The sequence below is a fragment of the Carassius carassius genome, chromosome 3 (genome assembly GCF_963082965.1).
Source record: "Carassius carassius chromosome 3, fCarCar2.1, whole genome shotgun sequence".
Classification (NCBI taxonomy): Eukaryota; Metazoa; Chordata; class Actinopteri; order Cypriniformes; family Cyprinidae; genus Carassius; species Carassius carassius.
The window spans coordinates 15434475-15454602 of NC_081757.1; the positions used below are offsets into that span (position 1 = coordinate 15434475).

At 38.0% G+C, this 20128-nt stretch overlaps 1 protein-coding gene across 1 annotated transcript; it reads right to left on the minus strand.

The window, feature by feature from the left end:
• Positions 1 to 9203: 9203 nt before the first annotated feature.
• Positions 9204 to 15074, minus strand: LOC132121305 (tryptophan 5-hydroxylase 1-like). Its single transcript, XM_059530587.1, has 11 exons — positions 14827 to 15074; positions 14159 to 14293; positions 13562 to 13745; positions 13370 to 13470; positions 13151 to 13218; positions 12867 to 13063; positions 12579 to 12714; positions 11193 to 11319; positions 10977 to 11072; positions 10374 to 10507; positions 9204 to 10275 (listed from the first exon to the last, which is right to left on the minus strand). Exons 1-11 carry the CDS (start codon positions 14914 to 14916, stop codon positions 10101 to 10103), a joined length of 1443 nt encoding a protein of 480 aa, XP_059386570.1. The 5' UTR covers positions 14917 to 15074; the 3' UTR covers positions 9204 to 10100.
• Between the last annotated feature and the right edge of the window lie 5054 nt (positions 15075 to 20128).

Sequence of the window (20128 nt, forward strand, 5' to 3'; positions counted from 1 at the left end):
GTTCGTAATTGATAAGCAACTCCAGGACATCATGTGTAAACCCATGAGAGTACTACAAGGGGGAAGGGGCTTTGAACCTCTGGTCTCCACAGACATCTTTGCCAAGAGAATGGCAAAGAACCTGTCTTTTCTACATGTATATGGACCAAAATGAACTCCAAAATGACTTTTGAATGAATATCAGTCCATCGCTTAACTCCATATTCATTTATATGTCAATGTCAATGTCAATGACATTGACAAAATACAATAGTAAACAAAATACATTGCGTCAAAGCAACTGAACAACATTCATTAGGAAAACAGTGTCAATAATGCAAAAATGATAGTTAAAGGCAGTTCATCATTGGATTCAGTTATGTCATCTCTGTTCAGTTAAATAGTGTCTGTGCATTTATTTGCAATCAAGTCAACGATATCGCTGTAGATGAAGTGTCCCCAACTAAGCAAGCCAGAGGCGACAGCGGCAAGGAACCGAAACTCCATCGGTGACAGAATGGAGAATAAAACCTTGGGAGAAACCAGGCTCAGTTGGGGAGCCAGTTCTCCTCTGACCAGACGAATCCAGTAGTTCAATTCCAGGCTGCAGCAAAGTCAGATTGTGCAGAAGAATCATCTGTTTCCTGTGGTCTTGTCCTGGTGCTCCTCTGAGACAAGGTCTTTACAGGGGATCTGTATCTGGGGCTCTAGTTGTCCTGGTCTCCGCTGTCTTTCAGGGATGTAGAGGTCCTTTCTAGGTGCTGATCCACCATCTGGTCTGGATACGTACTGGATCCGGGTGACTGCAGTGAAAAATCCTTTAACGGATTTGGATAATAAAAGCATATTAGTATGTTATGTGTATGCCAGGTTAAAGAGATGGGTCTTTAATCTAGATTTAAACTGCAAGAGTGTGTCTGCCTCCCGAACAATGTTAGGTAGGTTATTCCAGAGTTTGGGCGCCAAATAGGAAAAGGATCTGCCGCCTGCAGTTGATTTTGATATTATAGGTATTATCAAATTGCCTGAGTTTTGAGAACGTAGCGGACGTAGAGGATTATAATGTAAAAGGAGCTCATTCAAATACTGAGGTGCTAAACCATTCAGGGCTTTATAAATAATAAGCAATATTTTAAAATCTATGCGATGCTTGATAGGGAGCCAGTGCAGTGTTGACAGGACCGGGCTAATATGGTCATACTTCCTGGTTCTAGTAAGAACTCTTGCTGCTGCATTTTGGACTAGCTGTAGTTTGTTTACTAAGCGTGCAGAACAACCACCCAATAAAGCATTACAATAATCTAACCTTGAGGTCATAAATGCATGGATTAACATTTCTGCATTTGACATTGAGAGCATAGGCCGTAATTTAGATATATTTTTGAGATGGAAAAATGCAGTTTTACAAATGCTAGAAACGTGGCTTTCTAAGGAAAGATTGCGATCAAATAGCACACCTAGGTTCCTCACTGATGACGAAGAATTGACAGAGCAACCATCAAGTCTTAGACAGTGTTCTAGGTTATTACAAGCAGAGTTTTTAGGTCCTATAATTAACACCTCTGTTTTTTCAGAATTTAGCAGTAAGAAATTACTCGTCATCCGGTTTTTTATATCGACTATGCAATCCATTAGTTTTTCAAATTGGTGTGTTTCACCGGGCTGCGAAGAAATATAGAGCTGAGTATCATCAGCATGATATATGTAACCCACACATTTGACTATCATGTTATAATCACTTATTGTGTATGTCTTTTAATAACTATGGGATAGCTTAAGGATACATAGTCATGTCTGGTATCTACGTAATCGAATCTGCTTGCTTGAATTAGTCCAGACAATCAATTATTTGTCAAATATATCATATTCTGGTTATAGGAATCGTGTCCAAAATTAGACCCTGCAAGAGCGGGAAAATTCGGACCACATGCTTGGTAAGATAAACATTTGATTTATGATGCCCCCGAGCCAAGACAATATCTGATTGGTCAAGACAACATTTGAGGTGTGGCCAACAGGCCAGTTTAAATACTCAGGACACCATAAAATCCTGCTTTTAGTCTCTAGCTATGCTTCTGCTATTAGTCATGTCTGCTTTTAGTTTGCTTTTAGCTTTGCTTCTTAGCTTTAGCTTTTAGCCATGCTGTTTGTCATCACTGTTCTTTGAGCGTGGTTCCAGCGTGCTTTAGCCTGCATGCCTGCTGCTACTTAGCCACGATGAGAAGGAACACCACCTAGTCTCGTCAAACTTTACTTCTTTTCTTTTCCGTTTGAGAGTTTCGTGTTCTGAGTTAAGTTTTGTAACGTCGAGTTTCAACTTCAACCCGCACACAACTCCGTCTTCAGCCAACGCCCAACCAGGGCTTCCCAAGACGTCACTTCAACGACTACTGAACTTCCAGCCAATCAGCGACAACTTTACACAGGCAATGTACCTTCAGACATTTGTGCTGGTGTATCTAATATAATTTTAACCTCATTGAGGAACTCAATGCGAGGGTTACTTAAGTGATTGATGGTTGTTCATGTTTATGCAATTTAACGTATTGCTGTAAACTTGGGATTCCACATTTCCATTCTCTTAAACTCATCTTTCCCTAACTTTCAATCTTCCTGCAACTTGTGTGAATGTGTGAGTGTGTGCGTTTATGTGTTAGATTAGTTTATATGTCTTAGATTTATCTAATAAAGCCTTATTTATATTGAAAAGAGAAGTATCTTGTGTTTTGTGCTTACAAGTTAATGTCTTAAACTGCCGATCTTGTTACTGGCTAATTGATAGTGTTTTCACTATACTTTGGATATTAATATCCAGCGCAGATTTGATGTTAAACGGCTCGTTCAGTGAATCGCAGGGCGTCTCAGTGATCAGCCGTGAAACAGTGATTCTGTTCAAATTCCCTTTAAAATCTTAAATGATTCCCTTTGAGCTAAATTGACCTGTTTCCCTTACATTGTCCTTCAAAACCTCCCACTCACACTTGTCTGCTAATGTTATTGTAGCTAATGTGAGGTATATTGCTGATTCTGTTCCCTTAACAACATCCATTCTTGTACCTGAACCATCATTAAGACAAACTAACTCTTCTTCATCCATAAATTCTAGAATCACATCCCCATTACCATCATTCTTAACCCCCCACAGTGTGCTATGGGCATTAAAATCACCACACCATATCACTCTCCCTTTTGTATCCTTCCAAATTTCTGCTAATTGACTTGATTCTAATTGCCTACATGGATTATAAAAATGTATTATTTCTATATTACCCTCTTTTGACCAAATCTCAACAACAATGTATTCTAGATCTTTCCCTCTTTTAATTTCCCTATACTGAATGCCTTTTTGTATAAAATTTATAACTCCCCCAGCTTTTCCATTTTCTCTATCTCTCCTTATTGAGGAATATCCTTTAATACTAAAATCCAGTTTGGGAATCATCCAAGTTTCCTGTATACAAATAACATTGGGTTTTACACACTGATTATCAACATAATTTTTAATTTTTAATTTAATTTTTCCTGTCCATTCGCTATTAAACTCCGGGCATTCCATTGCAATATAATCAAGACCATTAACCCGATCCAACCCATCCTTGCGATTGTTGTACCTCTTCATTCAAAGTGTCACTAACTGATTCCCACAACAACTCTTTCACATTCAAGAATTTCTCAGTGGATCTAACTATAATTTTAATTCTCTCTGTCCTACTTGTTGTCTGTGCTGAATAATTGACGATCTCAGCCATGAATAACACAAAGTTATTTTTTGATACAATCAATGTTTCTTCTTTGATTTTGTCACACTTTGTACACTGTCTTCCCTCTTTAACATTTGAAGCTGGACCTACCACTGCCCTTTTAACAGTCTTTGTTGCTTCCGCATAAGATAAACCTTGATTTACTTTGAGCCTCTGTACTTCCTGCATTCTCTTGCTTACTTCACATCCACTGTATGCTGAGCTGTGTTCCCCCCCACAATTACTACATTTTAACTTTGCGTCCTTATCACACTTCCCATACTCATGCTCTCCACTACACCTACTACATCTTTGTTTCCCCTTACACACTGCAGCTACATGTCCGAACTTTTGACACTTAAAACATCAAAGTGGTGGTGGAATATACATCTTAACTTCATAACTCATGTATCCAACAAATACTCTTTCTGGAAGTTTATCTTCTTCAAATGTTATCACAATTGAGAGACTATCAGTAATAACTCGTCTCGTTTTTAGTCGCTTTGCTTCCTTTACTTTGGCATTATTTATGCTTCCTTTGACATCATCCACAGATTCCCTTAATGGGATACCTGAAATTACTCCCCTTACAAGTTTCTTGTCAAGCACCACTGAACACTTGACTCCTTTGCCATTTATTTTATTAATTCTGATTGCCTTTCTTTGCTGTTCTTCATCCTTACATGTAACCATTAGACATCCATCTCTCATCTTTTTTGTGCTCCTTACCTCTCCAAATTCCTTATGTATTGCTTTGGTTAGTTGTATTGGACTCCAATCTTCAAATGTAGATCCCTCACGAACCAATTTCACAAATACTTTGTATTCTCCTCCTTTCCGCAATACTACTTATTTCCCTTCATCACTAGATTTTGATTTATCCTTTTTTTCTCCGCTTTTTACCCCTGACTTTCATCCATGCTCCACTTTCCCATTCCCTCACATTCACTTCCTGAAACATCACTTCCCCTTACACTTTCCATACCATTCCCAGTCCAGTTCACACCCTATAAAGCCTTGTTTATACTTTCGCCTGGCTCCGCAGCGCGAGTCTCCACAGACTGCGCGCGCACCTCCGCAAACGGACGAGGCGTTTATTCAAAGATGCCACCTACGTCACTACAAATAGAACGCCGCCATATTTGCGACTGACTCGCCCGGTATGGCCGCCCAAACTGCCCATTTGAATGAGAGAGAGAGATTTCTATTTTAGGCTCCGATCCTTATTTGTTACCCCCAGTTTTCTTTTGTCCATTATTATCTGCCCCAGACTTGCCCAAATTGGCCTTCCATGATATATATATATATCTTGTACATAACCCCTCCCCATACAGTGGGGATCGCTTGAAGGCTTTCAAGAGTACAGATGCGTATCAATATGCTGTGGCTGGATGGGTGAAAAACGTGAAAGTGCGGCACCTGGCCACCAAGGATTTATATTTAATCATGGGAAATGTAGGTATTATAAAAACAATTTCAAATGTATGATTTTGGTGGTAGTTTGCTCTGACTAGGTAGCGAGTTGTTAGCTAGCTAAGTGGCTAACAGCTGGTAGCCACGGGCCGGCACACGGCTAGCTGTCATTAATCTAGGGTGACCAAACGTCCTGTTTTCCCAGGACATGTCCTGTTTTAACGCCCTGTCCTGGCCGTCCTGGCTGATTTTTAAAAAAGTGATGAAAATGTCCTGGTTTTCATTATTTTAAATTCACGCTTGCCTTTGCACACAAAACATATGAAGCCGGCTTCGGCTTATAATCACCTAAATACAAATAGCAAATAATACAACACAAACGCATCACATGGGCTGAAGGCTTAACTTACCTGACACGAAGTGTTCATTGCATAGTAAGGAGTGAGATGTGGGTGTCCAGTGATCTTTTCGAATGGCAGCTAACCACTTCTTTCTTCTATCCTTTTCTTTAGGTATATAATAGAATAACAATTCGGGGTTCCTCTTTCGGCTGTTGTTGCAGCCAACCGCACAACATATCAGAATCAGAATCAGAATCAGAATGAGCTTTATTGCCAGGTATGTTTACACATACGAGGAATTTGTTTTCGTGACAGAAGCTCCGCAGTACAACAGAATGACAGCGACAGAACATAAAACACATAATAAAAGAATATAAAAATACAAAAAATACAAATAAGTAGATAAGAAATGACAATATACAAATTGACAATTGTAGGCAGGTATATTCCAAAAATGCAGTTATGTATGTACATGTATATTATGTGCAGTTATGTATGTACATGTATAGTATTGCAGGCATATTCAGACCGTCGGTCGCAAAGATGGCGGCGCAAAGCTACAGTGACGTCATGTGAATCGAATGAATACTTGACGCGCTCGCCGTTGTACTATTTTTTTAACCGACAGGGGGCGACTCGGAGTAATTCTCCTCTAAACCACCTGGAATCGGCGGCGAAGAAGTAGTTTGCCGGAACAACAACACTGAGAACATGGCGCCTCTGGCTCTGGACGTGCTGAATGCTGAAGAAGAATTGTTGTGTTTGTTGATGTTAACTAAAAGACAAAGGAGGAGAAGAAGATGGTATGTCCGCCCTTTAAACACCACTCGGCAAAGAGATGGAGAGTACAGTGCTCTTATCAAAGAAATGCATGCAGTGGACGAGCAAATGCACTTTGGCTACTTTCGAATCTCTGCTCAGCGGTTCGACGATTTGCTACACCGTATCAAACCTTATTTGGACCATAAAAGAACCCACAGTAGCCCAGTAAGTATGCAAGAGAAACTGGCTGTCACGCTTCGCATACTTTCATCTGGAAGTTCCCAAAAATGTGTTGCCTCCAGCTACAAATTGGGATCGACCACAGTCTCAGTGATAGTGAGTGAGGTCTGCCAAGCAATCTGGACTGCTTTAAAAGGTGATTTTGTCTCGCTACCAAAAGGCAACGAGTGGCTTGACATCAAGAATGAATTTTGGAGAGTGTGGAACTTTCCCAACTGTTTGGGGTGTGTGGATGGGAAACACGTCCTAATCAAGGCACCCCCAAATGCTGGAAGTGACTTTTTCAACTATAAAGGAACCCACTCCATTGTTCTAATGGCAGTCTGTGATGCTAAGTATCGTTTCACCATGGTGGACATTGGCTCGTATGGACGTGAAAGTGATGGTGGAATTTTCAAGGACAGTATTTTTGGTTCCAGACTTCTTAACAGCACTCTTGAATTCCCACAGCCTGAAAACCTGCCGGGCACCAACATCAAACTGCCACATGTGTTCCTGGGAGATGCTGCGTTTCCACTCCATGTGAACCTGGTGCGCCCATATCCAGGTAAAAACAAAATCAAATTGTGCCATAAATTAATATAACATGTATTTGATATGAAAAATGCAAGAAAGAACATTATCTTTAATCTGTGCTCTTGTTTGTTTTACAGGTGTTAACTTGGATGATGCTCGTAAAGTTTACAATTACAGACACTCACGGGCCAGGCGAGTCATCGAGAACACTTTTGGTATCCTTGCTGCTCGCTGGAGGATTCTTGGACGGCCAATGGAATTTCATCCTGAGAAAGCTGTGGATGTTGTGAAGGCTTGTGTGGCTCTTCACAATATGTTAACCCTCACTGATGCTGCAACATCTACTGCATCCAAGTACATTCCACCCAATTTTGCAGATGGTACCACAGCAACGGGGGAACAGATGGCAGGAGAATGGAGAAGGTTTGTGTCTGGGGACAACGGCTTGATTGCAGCAGGAAGAATGTCATCTGCACGAGCATCCCGGGCTGCAGTTGCAGTGAGAAATGACCTGAAGTCATTTTTTAACACAGAACAGGGACTTGTACCTTGGCAGGACTCTGTCGTCAGAAGGGGCTGTCTACAGTGAAGTTGCAAACTAGCAATAAAGTAATTGAACAGTGTTGATGTTGTCTTGTGTTTGTTTTGTGTTTCACAATACCTATTTTCTATTTACATGTATATGTTATTACAACGTTTGTAATAAAACAAAAAAATGTAACGCAGAAGGTGTGTTTTCATTCTTGTTATATAAACAGTATCAATATGCTCATAGACCAATCACTGATTTGAAATGAGAACAAAATATGATGTTGAGAAGATATACATAGACTCTTTTGATATTTAGCATCTCGTAAATGTAATGTCATTTAGTGTACAGTAGGCAACATTTGAAGTGGAGCAAAACCTTTCATCAAAGTTATACATGAATTATGACCAATACCTGTTGTTGTCTTTGGACAACTTTGATAAACTTCAGATCCACTTCAAATGTTGACCACTGTAGACATGCGTTACCTTTTATTCTTTGGCAATGTTAATGAAAATACAATTTTTATAGTTTGTTAATATTAGTTCACAGTAACTGAGTTTGTATTATTAATTGCTGAAAGTAATATAAAAGAAGTTTATTAATGCAGCATGGAGGGATCATAAATATGCTGGTACAGACGAACCAGCTCGGACAAAGTCGCTTCGAAGTCGTTCATCTTCGGATGCGGCGCCGCGCGCGTTGTTACAAAAAATGTCGCGCACACCGCCAGGCGAAATTGGGTCTTGCGAACCCAACGCGCAGGACCGCCCACACCGCAATGACGTCATTTTTGCCGCGCGCACCTTCGCGCTCCTGTGGACGCGTCGAGTATAAACCAGGCTTAACGTTTCGAGCATAACTCTAGCACTTAAAACACGAAAATAACATCCGCAGCGTTCTCTCCCGCCAGAGTGTTCAGACCCCATCAACAAGCCAACGTAAGTCCACATCCAGTTTAGTTTCAAAAATATATTATAAAGTAACTCTGTCGCCCCCCTCAGTAATGACTGCAGACCAAAGCAACAGCGCACGTCAAATTTGTTCAACCGGACGTAGCGCAGTAGCCTATCTGTTTTCTTTAAGCCATGTGATTGACTCATTAGTGGGGTTATTATGATATAAATAGTTTATATGATATAAACAAAATAGATGTTTAGCAATTATTACAACCGTGCACACATCAGCATTGTAGGTTCTTACAGTTTGCTTACATGTGTTTAGCAATATTTGTGATTTCCACACAACTGTAAACACAAAACTAGAAACACTTACGTTAAATGAAAAATAACTTACATCAAACCAAATGCAGTCAACACAAAATAGTATTTTTGCACAGTTACAGACACAATGGTTATTATCTCGATTTTTTTTTTAGAGAAAATGTATTTTTAAGCAATTTAGGAAATATATGCCTTGATTTTTGCAAACATAGCTCGGATTTCTTACCTGAATTTCAAGTTTTATCGATTGTGTAACTTTCAAGTCAAGTCATCACTGTAATACAACTGCACTGCCCTCTGCTGGCTGCAGTATCACACTGCAGGATACAGTAACTTCAGTTATTGACGAGTGATGATGTTTACAGGGCAACAAATATTGGGTTTAGTGGGTTTTATGAGCTACTTTGTTTCAGTAATACCATGCGAGTCATTTGTATCATTTAGATACAATTCAGATATCATTCATAACAAATTATTTAATAAAAGTTGGCTACATTTTTACATTTATTTATTAATTACATTTTGATCTCTCCCTATAAGAATCACTTAATTGGCATTCAGTAAGCATAAACATGAATGGACATGGACAAACAGCAAGGATTACAGTCTTCAGAAGACAAAACACACAATATACACACCACAGTTTCAGATTCACATCAGAATAAGAAAAAGGTGAAATAGATTAGTTATGATATATATTTTTATATCACAAACACCAATAAATAAATTATTCAGCACATAGTAAGAAATTAATGGGTCCATTTACTAGAAGAAACAGTAGGTTTGATGTTGAGAAAGCAACAAAGGCTCTTAACTGGTCATCTAAGTTTTTGCTTAGACTGTGTTAATTTAACAACTATAACACAAATGTGTGATGAAACTATAACACTTCAAGATATGAAGTTTGTAGCAGTGCTTTTCAAACCTAAGCTTTGTCTTCAAAGATTATAATCTCTACAGAATGAACTGTGTATTTACAGAGACTAAAGCTGGAGTGGAGGTTAGAGTAATAGACTGTATGAATATAGTGATCATGATTTAATGTGATGGCTGTAGTTTTATGCTGTGGTTGTGTTTGAATAGCAGTGGAGGACTCTGGTTGGTGTACTTAAAGGGCACTTAAAGGTCTCTCACTTTGAAAGCAGTGTTTGGATATTTAAGTGCTTTGTGGTATTTGGCAGATTTTCAGTAGCAGAGAAAAGGTGCTCACAGAGATATTACAAGTGATTCACCTCTGCAGTCAGAGAAGGCAGATAATGAGATAATACTATTGCAGAGTTGAATGTTGAGTAACGTGCTTTGATATAAGAGATAGAAGGAATACAAGCTATTAATATGAGCAAGAGCCATAATGGTTTCAGACGCCAAGGTGTGTACTGAGTCGACAGAGAGCGTCTCCTACAATGTCCAGCTCGTGTCTGAGCTCCTCGACCATGTCGTTGATGCTGGGCATGTCCTTCAGCACACACACGCTCTGTGTGTACGGATTATACCTCAGAGAGAATGGACGCTGAATTGTCTTTGCAAATTCACTGTGAAGAATAAAATAGAGGAAATATATGGTGAAAACAAAACAACAATGATATGGCGTCCAAAAATACCAAGTCACTTATTTAAAAAACAGATTTACCGCATTCTAAATTTGGCTTCCTCAAAGCTCTCCGAAACAAAGTAAACATCTTGAAAGGTGGTGATGAGACACTCCTGTTTACAGGTGACACTGGGCTCAAAGGGCAGGATTTTAGCAGAGCCTGAGAGAGAGTGCTTCAAAACAATACATATGCGTTTCAGGCATTCACTTCAGTTAAATGCATTAACTGCAGTTACAATACTGCTCAAAATTTAGGGTCAATAAGATTGTTTTTTGGAATCAGCTGATGTAACAAAAGTGTCAATAACAACATTTATAATGTTACACAAGATTTCTGTTTCAAATAAATGCTGTTCATTTGAACTGTCTCAGTCCATACATGATTTCTGGGGGATCATGCAAAAATGGAATATTGACAAATGGCTGCTGAAAATTCAGCCATTAAAGAGAAAATAGTTCAGTTTCACAATATTCTTGTTTTATTGTATTTTGATCAAATGAATGCAGCTTTGGTATTTTTAAAGACATTTAAAAAACCATCTAGCACTTTATTCATATTTACTGTTAAAACTAGATATTATATTAAGCATAAAAAGATTATAGTTGTAATCTATAATTCTAAATCTGATAATGTGTATCCACCTTAAGTTCGCTGATGGAAGAGAGAAGCCCAGCGCCGTATGCTCTGAGCGAACCCTCTTGCTTACACAGGCCAAACTCCACCGTGAAGAAATAGCACTGCAATGGAACATACAATGGAACAACAGACCAACCATCAAAACTAGTGCAAACAATATTAAGGCTTTATGCCTATATACTGTGTAAAGAGCAGGAAAGCTAAATGTAAGAAATACATACTGTTGCTAACTTCTGCACAGCATCATCAGACGCCCCGAGAGAAGCCAGTCCTAATTCCTGAGAGAACTGTGCAAAACTGGGTTCGGCCAACAGAGGAACATGACCCAGCAATTCATGACATGTGTCCCTGAAAAACACAGACAAGAAGATCAAGAAGATCTCTTTAATTACCGAATAAGGCTGAATAAGGACTAGTTCACAAGACATATACAAACAGTGTGTAAGTGAAGCAGAAGCACCCTTGCATAAAGATTTGATGTTAAGACCGTTTCTGCTGTAGAGTTGCAGCTCTGTGCAGAAAATGATTGATTTCTGGATTACTACATTGAGTATTTCTTTAAAAATGCACCTTTATGCTTTTTATGATTTTTACCTTTCCTTTAATATGTACTAAATCTGTTTGTGCATGTAAATCATCTGCAAAGATAAAGCACAACAAAGTCCACACCAAATGGATATAACCTCTCCAGTAGAAAACACTTGCCTAAAACACTTTGTTTGTAGTCATGCCATTATTTCTATGACTATGCTACATCACCAAAAAAATAAAATAAAATAAAAATAACTTATACCAATTTATACCAATACCAATGCCACAGTGACCATAGATATAATATTGTTTACAGTTGCTTATGGGGCCTTGGAAGCTAAAAACCCAACTGATCATTCACAACAGACTAGATGGGCCAACTCAGAGATGGGAACTAAAAAAGAATATTTCAAGCAGTTGTAAAAAGAGGTGCTGCAGCAACGTACAGTATGAAAAAAATGTTTTTTTAATTTGAAATCATGTAAATGTATTCTAGCAGACACCAAATATAAATGTATGACTGTTAAATAAGCATAATAGGGGTACTTTAATAACTACCATATATATAAAATGATTATTGAGAGCACTGGCTATTAACTTGATCATTCTGAAATCATGTGATGGAGTTTAAACATTGAAATGTGGTTGAAAAAAACATTGCAACAATGTTTAATGCCAAAGGATTGTAAATAGTTAAACCAATCATTTTAAATCAATGTTATGCTTATACATGTTATACTTATATTTGTTATACATGCTGCAATAAATCAACTTTTATGCAATGTTCCAAACTGCAACAAAATTAAATGATTCAACCTTGATCCATGAAGTTGATTCACCCAAGAATGGAACCCAAACCCAAAAGTGCAAAATATAAACTGCTTAAATCATCTGGATTCAGTTTGATTAAAAGGTGATGTGTTTGTTTTCATTTCTACATGTTCATGCATCAGGTGTGACAGACAGTTGGTGTTGCTTCAACAATAGGTACTGCTTCATAAAAGCCTTTTTCAAAAGATTGTGTCAATAAACAGGCCTGAAGAGATAAAGGGATATACAGTATGCTTTGTACTCACGGTTCAGGAGTGTAGAGAGGATCTGAGCTGTGACGCACATATTGTGTACAGTGAAACACTCTGAAGGCCAGACCAGCTAGAAAGTCTCTCGGTGACAAGTACCCAGCAACAGGGCGAATGGTGAAGCCAGTTCGCTCTGAAACACACATCCAGCAGCCATATAACTACTGCCCTCTCCTGGTCACACAACTAATACTTCTCTCAGCTTGTATTGTAGCAATTGTAACGTTAAAATGCATCACATAGTTTAGGGCTGTGTGTGCACTGATGGTGTGCGCTCAGTCTCACCTCTCAGGAAGTTGGACACGTCCTCCAGCTGTGGTATGTTGTCCTCTCTGTAGCCACAGAACTGGGTGAGCAGAGGCAGGTTGTTTAGGTGCTCTCGACAGGCATGTGTGGGGTACAGCTTATTCAACTCCCGGAAAACAACACCCCACGTCTTCACCTCTTCCTCTGTAAACTCCACACGTGGTATAGGTTCTCCACTGCGGAGTGAGAGAGAATCTTGTCAATATTAAAGATAAATATGTGGAAATAATGTAAGAGTTTTAAAACCTTTTTGTTAAACATACTATTTGTAACTCATGGCAAGATCAGCAAAATATTTCCTTCTCTTACGATAAATGTTGTCTTTGAATCCCTGAAATCATATAGGAACAAATACATACATAAGGTCATGGAATATTTTAGCAGCTCAAATACTGAAGAGCGTTACATGATCACGACAAAAATACTATTATCAGTGAATTTCTATAGCCTTATTATCTAGGAAAATGTAAGAAAATACTGACCGGATGATCGGCATCCAAATCTGAACCATACATCAGAACACGACAGGCACTCTTATCCAGATCTGAGATCTTCTTGGGGAACCAAGGCACCTCAGCAAGATCTGAAATTTTTTTTTTACAGTGTTACGCAAGATTTATACACACATTTCTGTGCAATACTCATCTATCTAATAAAGGAGCAAAACACAGTACCGTTTGCAGGAGTCCAGAACTTATCAGGTGAGTCCATGGTTATGATGCTTGTTTGTTTGCGCAGCAGCTGAACGATATCTTTTAGAGTTTCTCGATCACTGTCACAATCCACCAGTACTTCCAACTCTGAGTTACGCCGCCGGGACTTACGTGACTCAATATGCAAAAGCTTTACCTGGCTGTCCTGTTTATAATGAATAAAAATTTCATTTAGCCCACTTTAAATTTAAATGGAAAAATTTATGTTTGAATAATATCTATTCAAAATACATTTATAGATTCATTCGTATAATGGATATATTTGAAGACATACCAGATTTATAAAGTATGATAACTTTTACACTGCAGTGGCATGGAAGGAGGTGGAACTTGATACAGTATCTATAAATTCACTTCATTCTTGGACAGTGCATACTTTCCATAATAGGGTTTCAAAGTTATTGTTTATTATTGCTTTAACTGGAATTACTAGCTATTTAACCATTAATGTCTTAGTTATGTATAACATGATTCTACTGAAGCTGAAAATAGTCAAGAAAGAAAGAAAGAAAGAAAGAACAGACTGGTAACAGTTAAAGAAGGGAAATATTAATGTACCTGAAATAATTTTAATGCTTTCACAAGCCCTCCGACTTCATTCTTTAGAGAGAAGACAATTGCAGCATGTTCTCTCTTGGAGGAACGTATCTTGTCTTTGTTCTCGTCTGTCTTATGAAAAGTTGTTTTTTTCAACTTAAATAGAGAGAGAGAGAGAGATTATAATCAGTATATCATTGGGTTTTACCTGAGGTGTTTTCACATTTGCATGACAATCTCTCTACTACAGCAGATGTTTAATATCCCGTGTGAGTGAACTTCTGTTTGTTTTTGACGTTTTTTAAAATACGAAATCGTTATTCACAGGCTAATAACATGTAAAGATCATTATTTTCAAAAGGCTGAGTAGGATGCATTATGCAATCAAATTTAGGTTAGGGCTAGGCTATATATGACTAGACCAGCACTATGTGGTGGACAGCAACTGCATGTAAAAGCAAATTAATAAAATAAACAAAAACAACCATTTTGTAGTATACAATGCACAACAAATCAGAAGTTAATACGCATTCAATAATAATAATAATAATGTGTGTTAAGTTTTATCATAGTTATTTAAATGCACATTAATGATGACAATGACTTTTCTCCCTAAATTCATTTTTTTAAGCTTTATATGTAAAATATTATCAATATCATTTTGATTATATGTCGAAAGTTGTTCTTACCTCTTTGTTGAGTTGCTTCTCTTCGTAACTCTTATTGATGGAGTCAAAAGACCGTCCTCGACGCGGCCCGTCAAGCTTGTTGGAGAGCATGGATGGGTGCTTCTGTTTTTATAGTAGAATATGGAGGTGCGTGGCTCACAGAGACGCTTCTGTCAGTCTGATAATAATGTTTTCTCTCTGGATTTATAAAGAGATCAGGCGGAGGAGGGGGAGGAGCGCGCGGCTCTGGAAAGTGCTTCCTGACCAGCCGGCAAGAAGATTTTCACTGGAAATGGTTCAGCAACCGAGGACTATTCGACCGTTAGATCATTATGGTACATTAATAATAATAATAATAATGAAATTAAAATAAAGTGGGGGAAACAAAAACTAGTATTATTAATGATAGAACGGAAAATAGGAGCAAACAGTATTAGCTGTAGCTTTTTATTTTACTCTAGCTATTAAAATGATTTTGAATCACACAGTCACATACTGCCCTTTAAAGTTTACTGCCTGAATGTATGCCAGTTTACTTTTATTGTGTTCAATTGTTTTCCCAAGATCTACAGAAAAAAAGTGATATCTGTATTATTATTATTTTTACAAAACTGATATAATTCAAGGACGTTTTAAACTACAGTCAAACACATGGCCTACAAAACCTTAAAGTTAACGAGATACCACACTGACAACAAGCGCCAGTCTCTATTGGACAGCTTATTTGGCATAATAAACATTTTTGTACTTATGCTATTGATAATGTTCTTTAATCTATAATAGTAATATTTATTATTGATCGAAGTTACAAAATGTCAATGAATTACCAGCCTATCAGTAGTTCATCAAAATCACAAGAAAAGAGAAGAAAAAAAAAACAGAACAAAAAGGTAAGGAAATCTAAATAAAATAGAAAACTGTATATCGCACAATGATTCAGTGTTGATATGCTTTAAAGGGTTAGTTCACCCAAATAGCAAAATTATGTAATTAATAACTTACCCTCATGTCATTTCAAACCCGTGAGACCTCCGTTTATCTTTGGAACACAGTTTAAGATATTTTAGATTTAGTCCGAGAGCTCTCAGTCCCTCCATTGAAGCTGTGTGTACGGTATACTGTCCATGTCCAGAAAGGTAAGAAAAACATCATCAAAGTAGTCCATGTGACATCAGAGGGTCAGTTAGAATTTTTTGAAGCATCGAAAAGACATTTTGGTCCAAAAATAGCAAAAACGACGACTTTATTCAGCATTGTCTTCTCTTCCGTGTCTGTTGTGAGAGAGTTCAAAACAAAGCAGTCTGGATATCCGGTTCGCGAACGAATCATTCAGTTCACCAAATCGAACTGAATCGTTTTAAACGGTTTGCATCTATAATACGCATTAATCCACAAATGACTTAAGCTGTTAACTTTTTTAATGTGGCTGACACTAAACCAGTCAATCTTTCGTTCGTTATCTGGCTCGGCTCGGTGTTCATCTTCAGTTCTCTCTTCACAGCAGTTCAGTCAGTGTACTGTTTGAGTAAATGAATTACTTCGGGATATTGGTTTGTTTGAACTCAGAGGGAGTGTCAGCCACATTAAAAAAGTTAACAGCTTAAGTCATTTGTGGATTAATGCGTATTAGAGATGCGAACCGTTTAAAACGATTCAGTTCGATTTGGTGAACTGAATGATTCGTTCGCGAACCGGATATCCAGACTGCTTTGTTTTGAACTCTCTCACACAACAGACACGGAAGAAAAGACAATGCTGTATAAAGTCGTCTTTTTTGCTATTTTTGGACCAAAATGTATTTTCGATGCTTCAAAAAATTCTAACTGACCCTCTGATGTCACATGGACTACTTTGATGATGTTTTTCTTACCTTTCTGGACATGGACAGTATACCGTACACACAGCTTCAATGGAGGGACTGAGAGCTCTCGGACTAAGTCTAAAATATCTTAAACTGTGTTCCAAAGATAAACTGAGGTTTTACGGGTTTGAAACAACATCAGGGTAAGATATTAATTACATAATTTTGCTATCTGGGTGAACTAACCCTTTAACACTATTGCCTGACAATACTTTAAAATGTTCATAACATCGTGTCATAGACCTTGGCATTTAAACACACCCAATCATTCATTTGGTTCATACTGTTGACTTTCGTTTATTGATTTACTCTTTCCAAGGTTGGTCTGGGATCAGTGAGCTTTATTTCCACACCTCTGCGGAAAGACCAGTGATGAAGTGATGTGGATAACGGTCTAATAAGACACGGCAGCAGGCCTAGATTAACTGGCGATGACTGATTCGGAATGTGCTTGTCACTGGTTCCTGTTATCTCCAAACCGAAAGGCCTCTGCAGTCCACACTACAGTTCCATTCCGGGGGTGATTTGTTCCAAAGGGAGAAACATGGAAAATAATACAAGCACGTCAATGAGCATGGCTCAGATTAATAAATAATGATGTGGTAGTTATGAGCAATGTCTGTTTACAAGCTCACACCAGCATTAATTAGCTCAAATGCAATATAATTAGGTACTGCTGTACGTCCATTTCCAAACAACATGACTAATCTTTTATTCAGACGTTCTCACGCTACTTCTGTGCTTTATTGGTCCATTGTCTGTGCCTCCCACTGCTTGGTCATTGATCTGAAAGACCTCCATACCCCTCCTCAGGGGGACACACAGACAGTCTTTTGTAAGGCAGCCCATAAGTACACATCTCATTAGGCTTTATGAAGTGGGAGATTCACCATCTATTGAAACGCAGCCAGTTTATACCAGTTCCAACAGCATGTCCAGATTTTGTGCACCATTTAGTGGAGATGTAGAATATATTTAACTTTGCAAACCAATATCCTACATTATATCATTAAAATATTGAAAAGCAAGATGTGTGCAAATCGAAATGCTTTGTATTTTATGACTCAAAGAAAATCTCATTCATATAACCGCAACTCATTTAGAGGTAAGGCACAGGAAATGCTTGAGCTTTTTGGTGTTAACAGCTATCTGGGGGTCAAAAAGCACCAGGGAAAGAGCAATGTGCCATCTAAAGATGCATATATCTTAATAGGGTTAGCATGTAACCTTATATTTACTTTTGAGATTTATGTTCATTTCCTTTTGGCCATATATGATAATGGTGTTTGCGCAGAACCGGTGACGTACAGCATGATTGAGCCAAGTCAAATCATGCTCAGACTAATCCAATGCAGAACTGGAGCCTGGTCTATTAGCATAAGCTTCACTGTAGACACACAGCTTGCAATCAGAGACTTCATTCTGAGACAATTCAATCTGCAATCCGTCTCAGCAACAGGAAGTTCCCTTCAATCGAGGTTGTGAGGAAAAGGCAATGATAGAAAAAGGTATGATACATATTGTGAGTTCACTGGTCTGTCAAACAACCTGAAGTTCCTTCAAGGTATTAGTACCTCCTGCCCTCCTAGGTAAGCAAGACAAGTTATGATGTGATGCAGAACAATGTCAGGAAAGATTAAGTCTGGTCATGATCACTGAGCTTCAGTTGAAAGATGACAATCGTAAGAAATATCTCACCAGCCTAGTAAAAAAAATCCATTACAGTAGGTGGACCAAATAAGATTTGCTCCAGTGCCGGGAAAAAGACCTAGGTAACTCTCATTAGTGGTTTAATCGAGCTGCGAGGCACTTGAGTCAAGTTTTGGCACGGTCTGCGAACTTTATGAGACTGTAGATTCTTATGTTGACCTTTTATATGTGTTATTTAAATGCAAAATGTTCATTGATATACAGAGAGAGGAAGAAATGAATGTGTATAGCTCAGAAGCTCTGAGAGCTATTTTGTTTGACCAGGGGTAATCATGTGCGTCAGCATGCTGCATGTGCATCTGGCACGCTCGGCAATCTGACCTCTTCATCACCCAGTAAAGACGATGGATTGCAAAACAGGCTGTGACAGGACAGAGGGGTATATGATTCCATCATAATCTTTTTAAAGCTCTGGAGGAAATCAATGGGACTTCCCGTTTCATAAAGTGAAGTAATGACATATAATGTTCTAATAGATTTTTTATTTAAAAAGTTCTGTTCTTTTCATCAATGGTTTCCACAATATTAAGCAGCACAACGGTTTTTAACATTGATTATAATAAATGTTTCTTGATCATCAAATTACCATTTTAGAATGATTTTGAAAGGAACATGTGACACCAAGGACTGTTGTAGTCAGTTATTTTAAGTTACTTTAAATTGTTATATTATTATTAAAACAAAATTCCTGATAAAAAATAAATGCAGCCTTGGTGAGCATAAGAAACTAGTAGTGTTCATAAATATTACAAGAAAGTAAATGATCTTGAATGATCCTTGTCTTTATGCTCATTCAAAACTTCAGCAAACATTGTAACAATATTGACAACATGCTTTTGAGACTTTCAACAATCATTCTGAAGTAAATTATTGACTTATTACAGCGTTAGCTTGGTATTGACATTTCAACGCTGAAGCTGTATGACACAGGAAATTAGTTGCAAGACACATAAAACGGTTTACTGACCTCTCCGTTTTTAACATTCGACAGTACCTCTCAACTACTTTGAGGAAATTTCTAGAACATCATTAAGAGAATGGAATGCATTTTGCAGAGAGCAGCAGAGATTTTATTATCAGTATTGTGAGAAGAGTATGTGGCGATCTAATAATAAAACTGAATTTGCCAGGTTTAGAATTGAAAATGAACTTCTATTGCTAATGGATGGTGATGTTGCATTAAAGTTTGGGGTATCAATTTATTAAAATTTTCTATTAAATTCATTATATGTTTACTTTGAAATGTATTGCATTTTAGCATGTTTCTTACAATTCTTAGAGGGAATTTCAGAATAGCAGTTACAAGAGAGGCATGACATTTTCATAGTGCAGGCATATATAACAGTTAACACTTAAATGGAAGAATAGTACGGCCATGACAGCAGCCAGACCAATCTAATGGACTAACTAACCCAACAGAATGACTGACAGCTGTAGAGACACTGACAGACTTGACTGTACATGAGCAGTCACATTTGATTAAATTCTTGCTCAGATGATATACTGCCTGCCAACCATCAACCATATCCAGTTCTTTCTTAGGAAGCAATGGAACCACTCAGAGGAAAGGAAATGCTTGAATGAGGAACGCTAACCAAGTCTAGTCTACAAATGGTGAACATTTGGTGAATTCGCTTAGAATTCCTCCCTTGAGTTCATTCTACAAAAAAGTGAAATTTAACTTTTATCAGTTCAGGAAAGAAGGGAAAACAATTATGAACACTAAATGGTTACATAACATGACAACGTTAG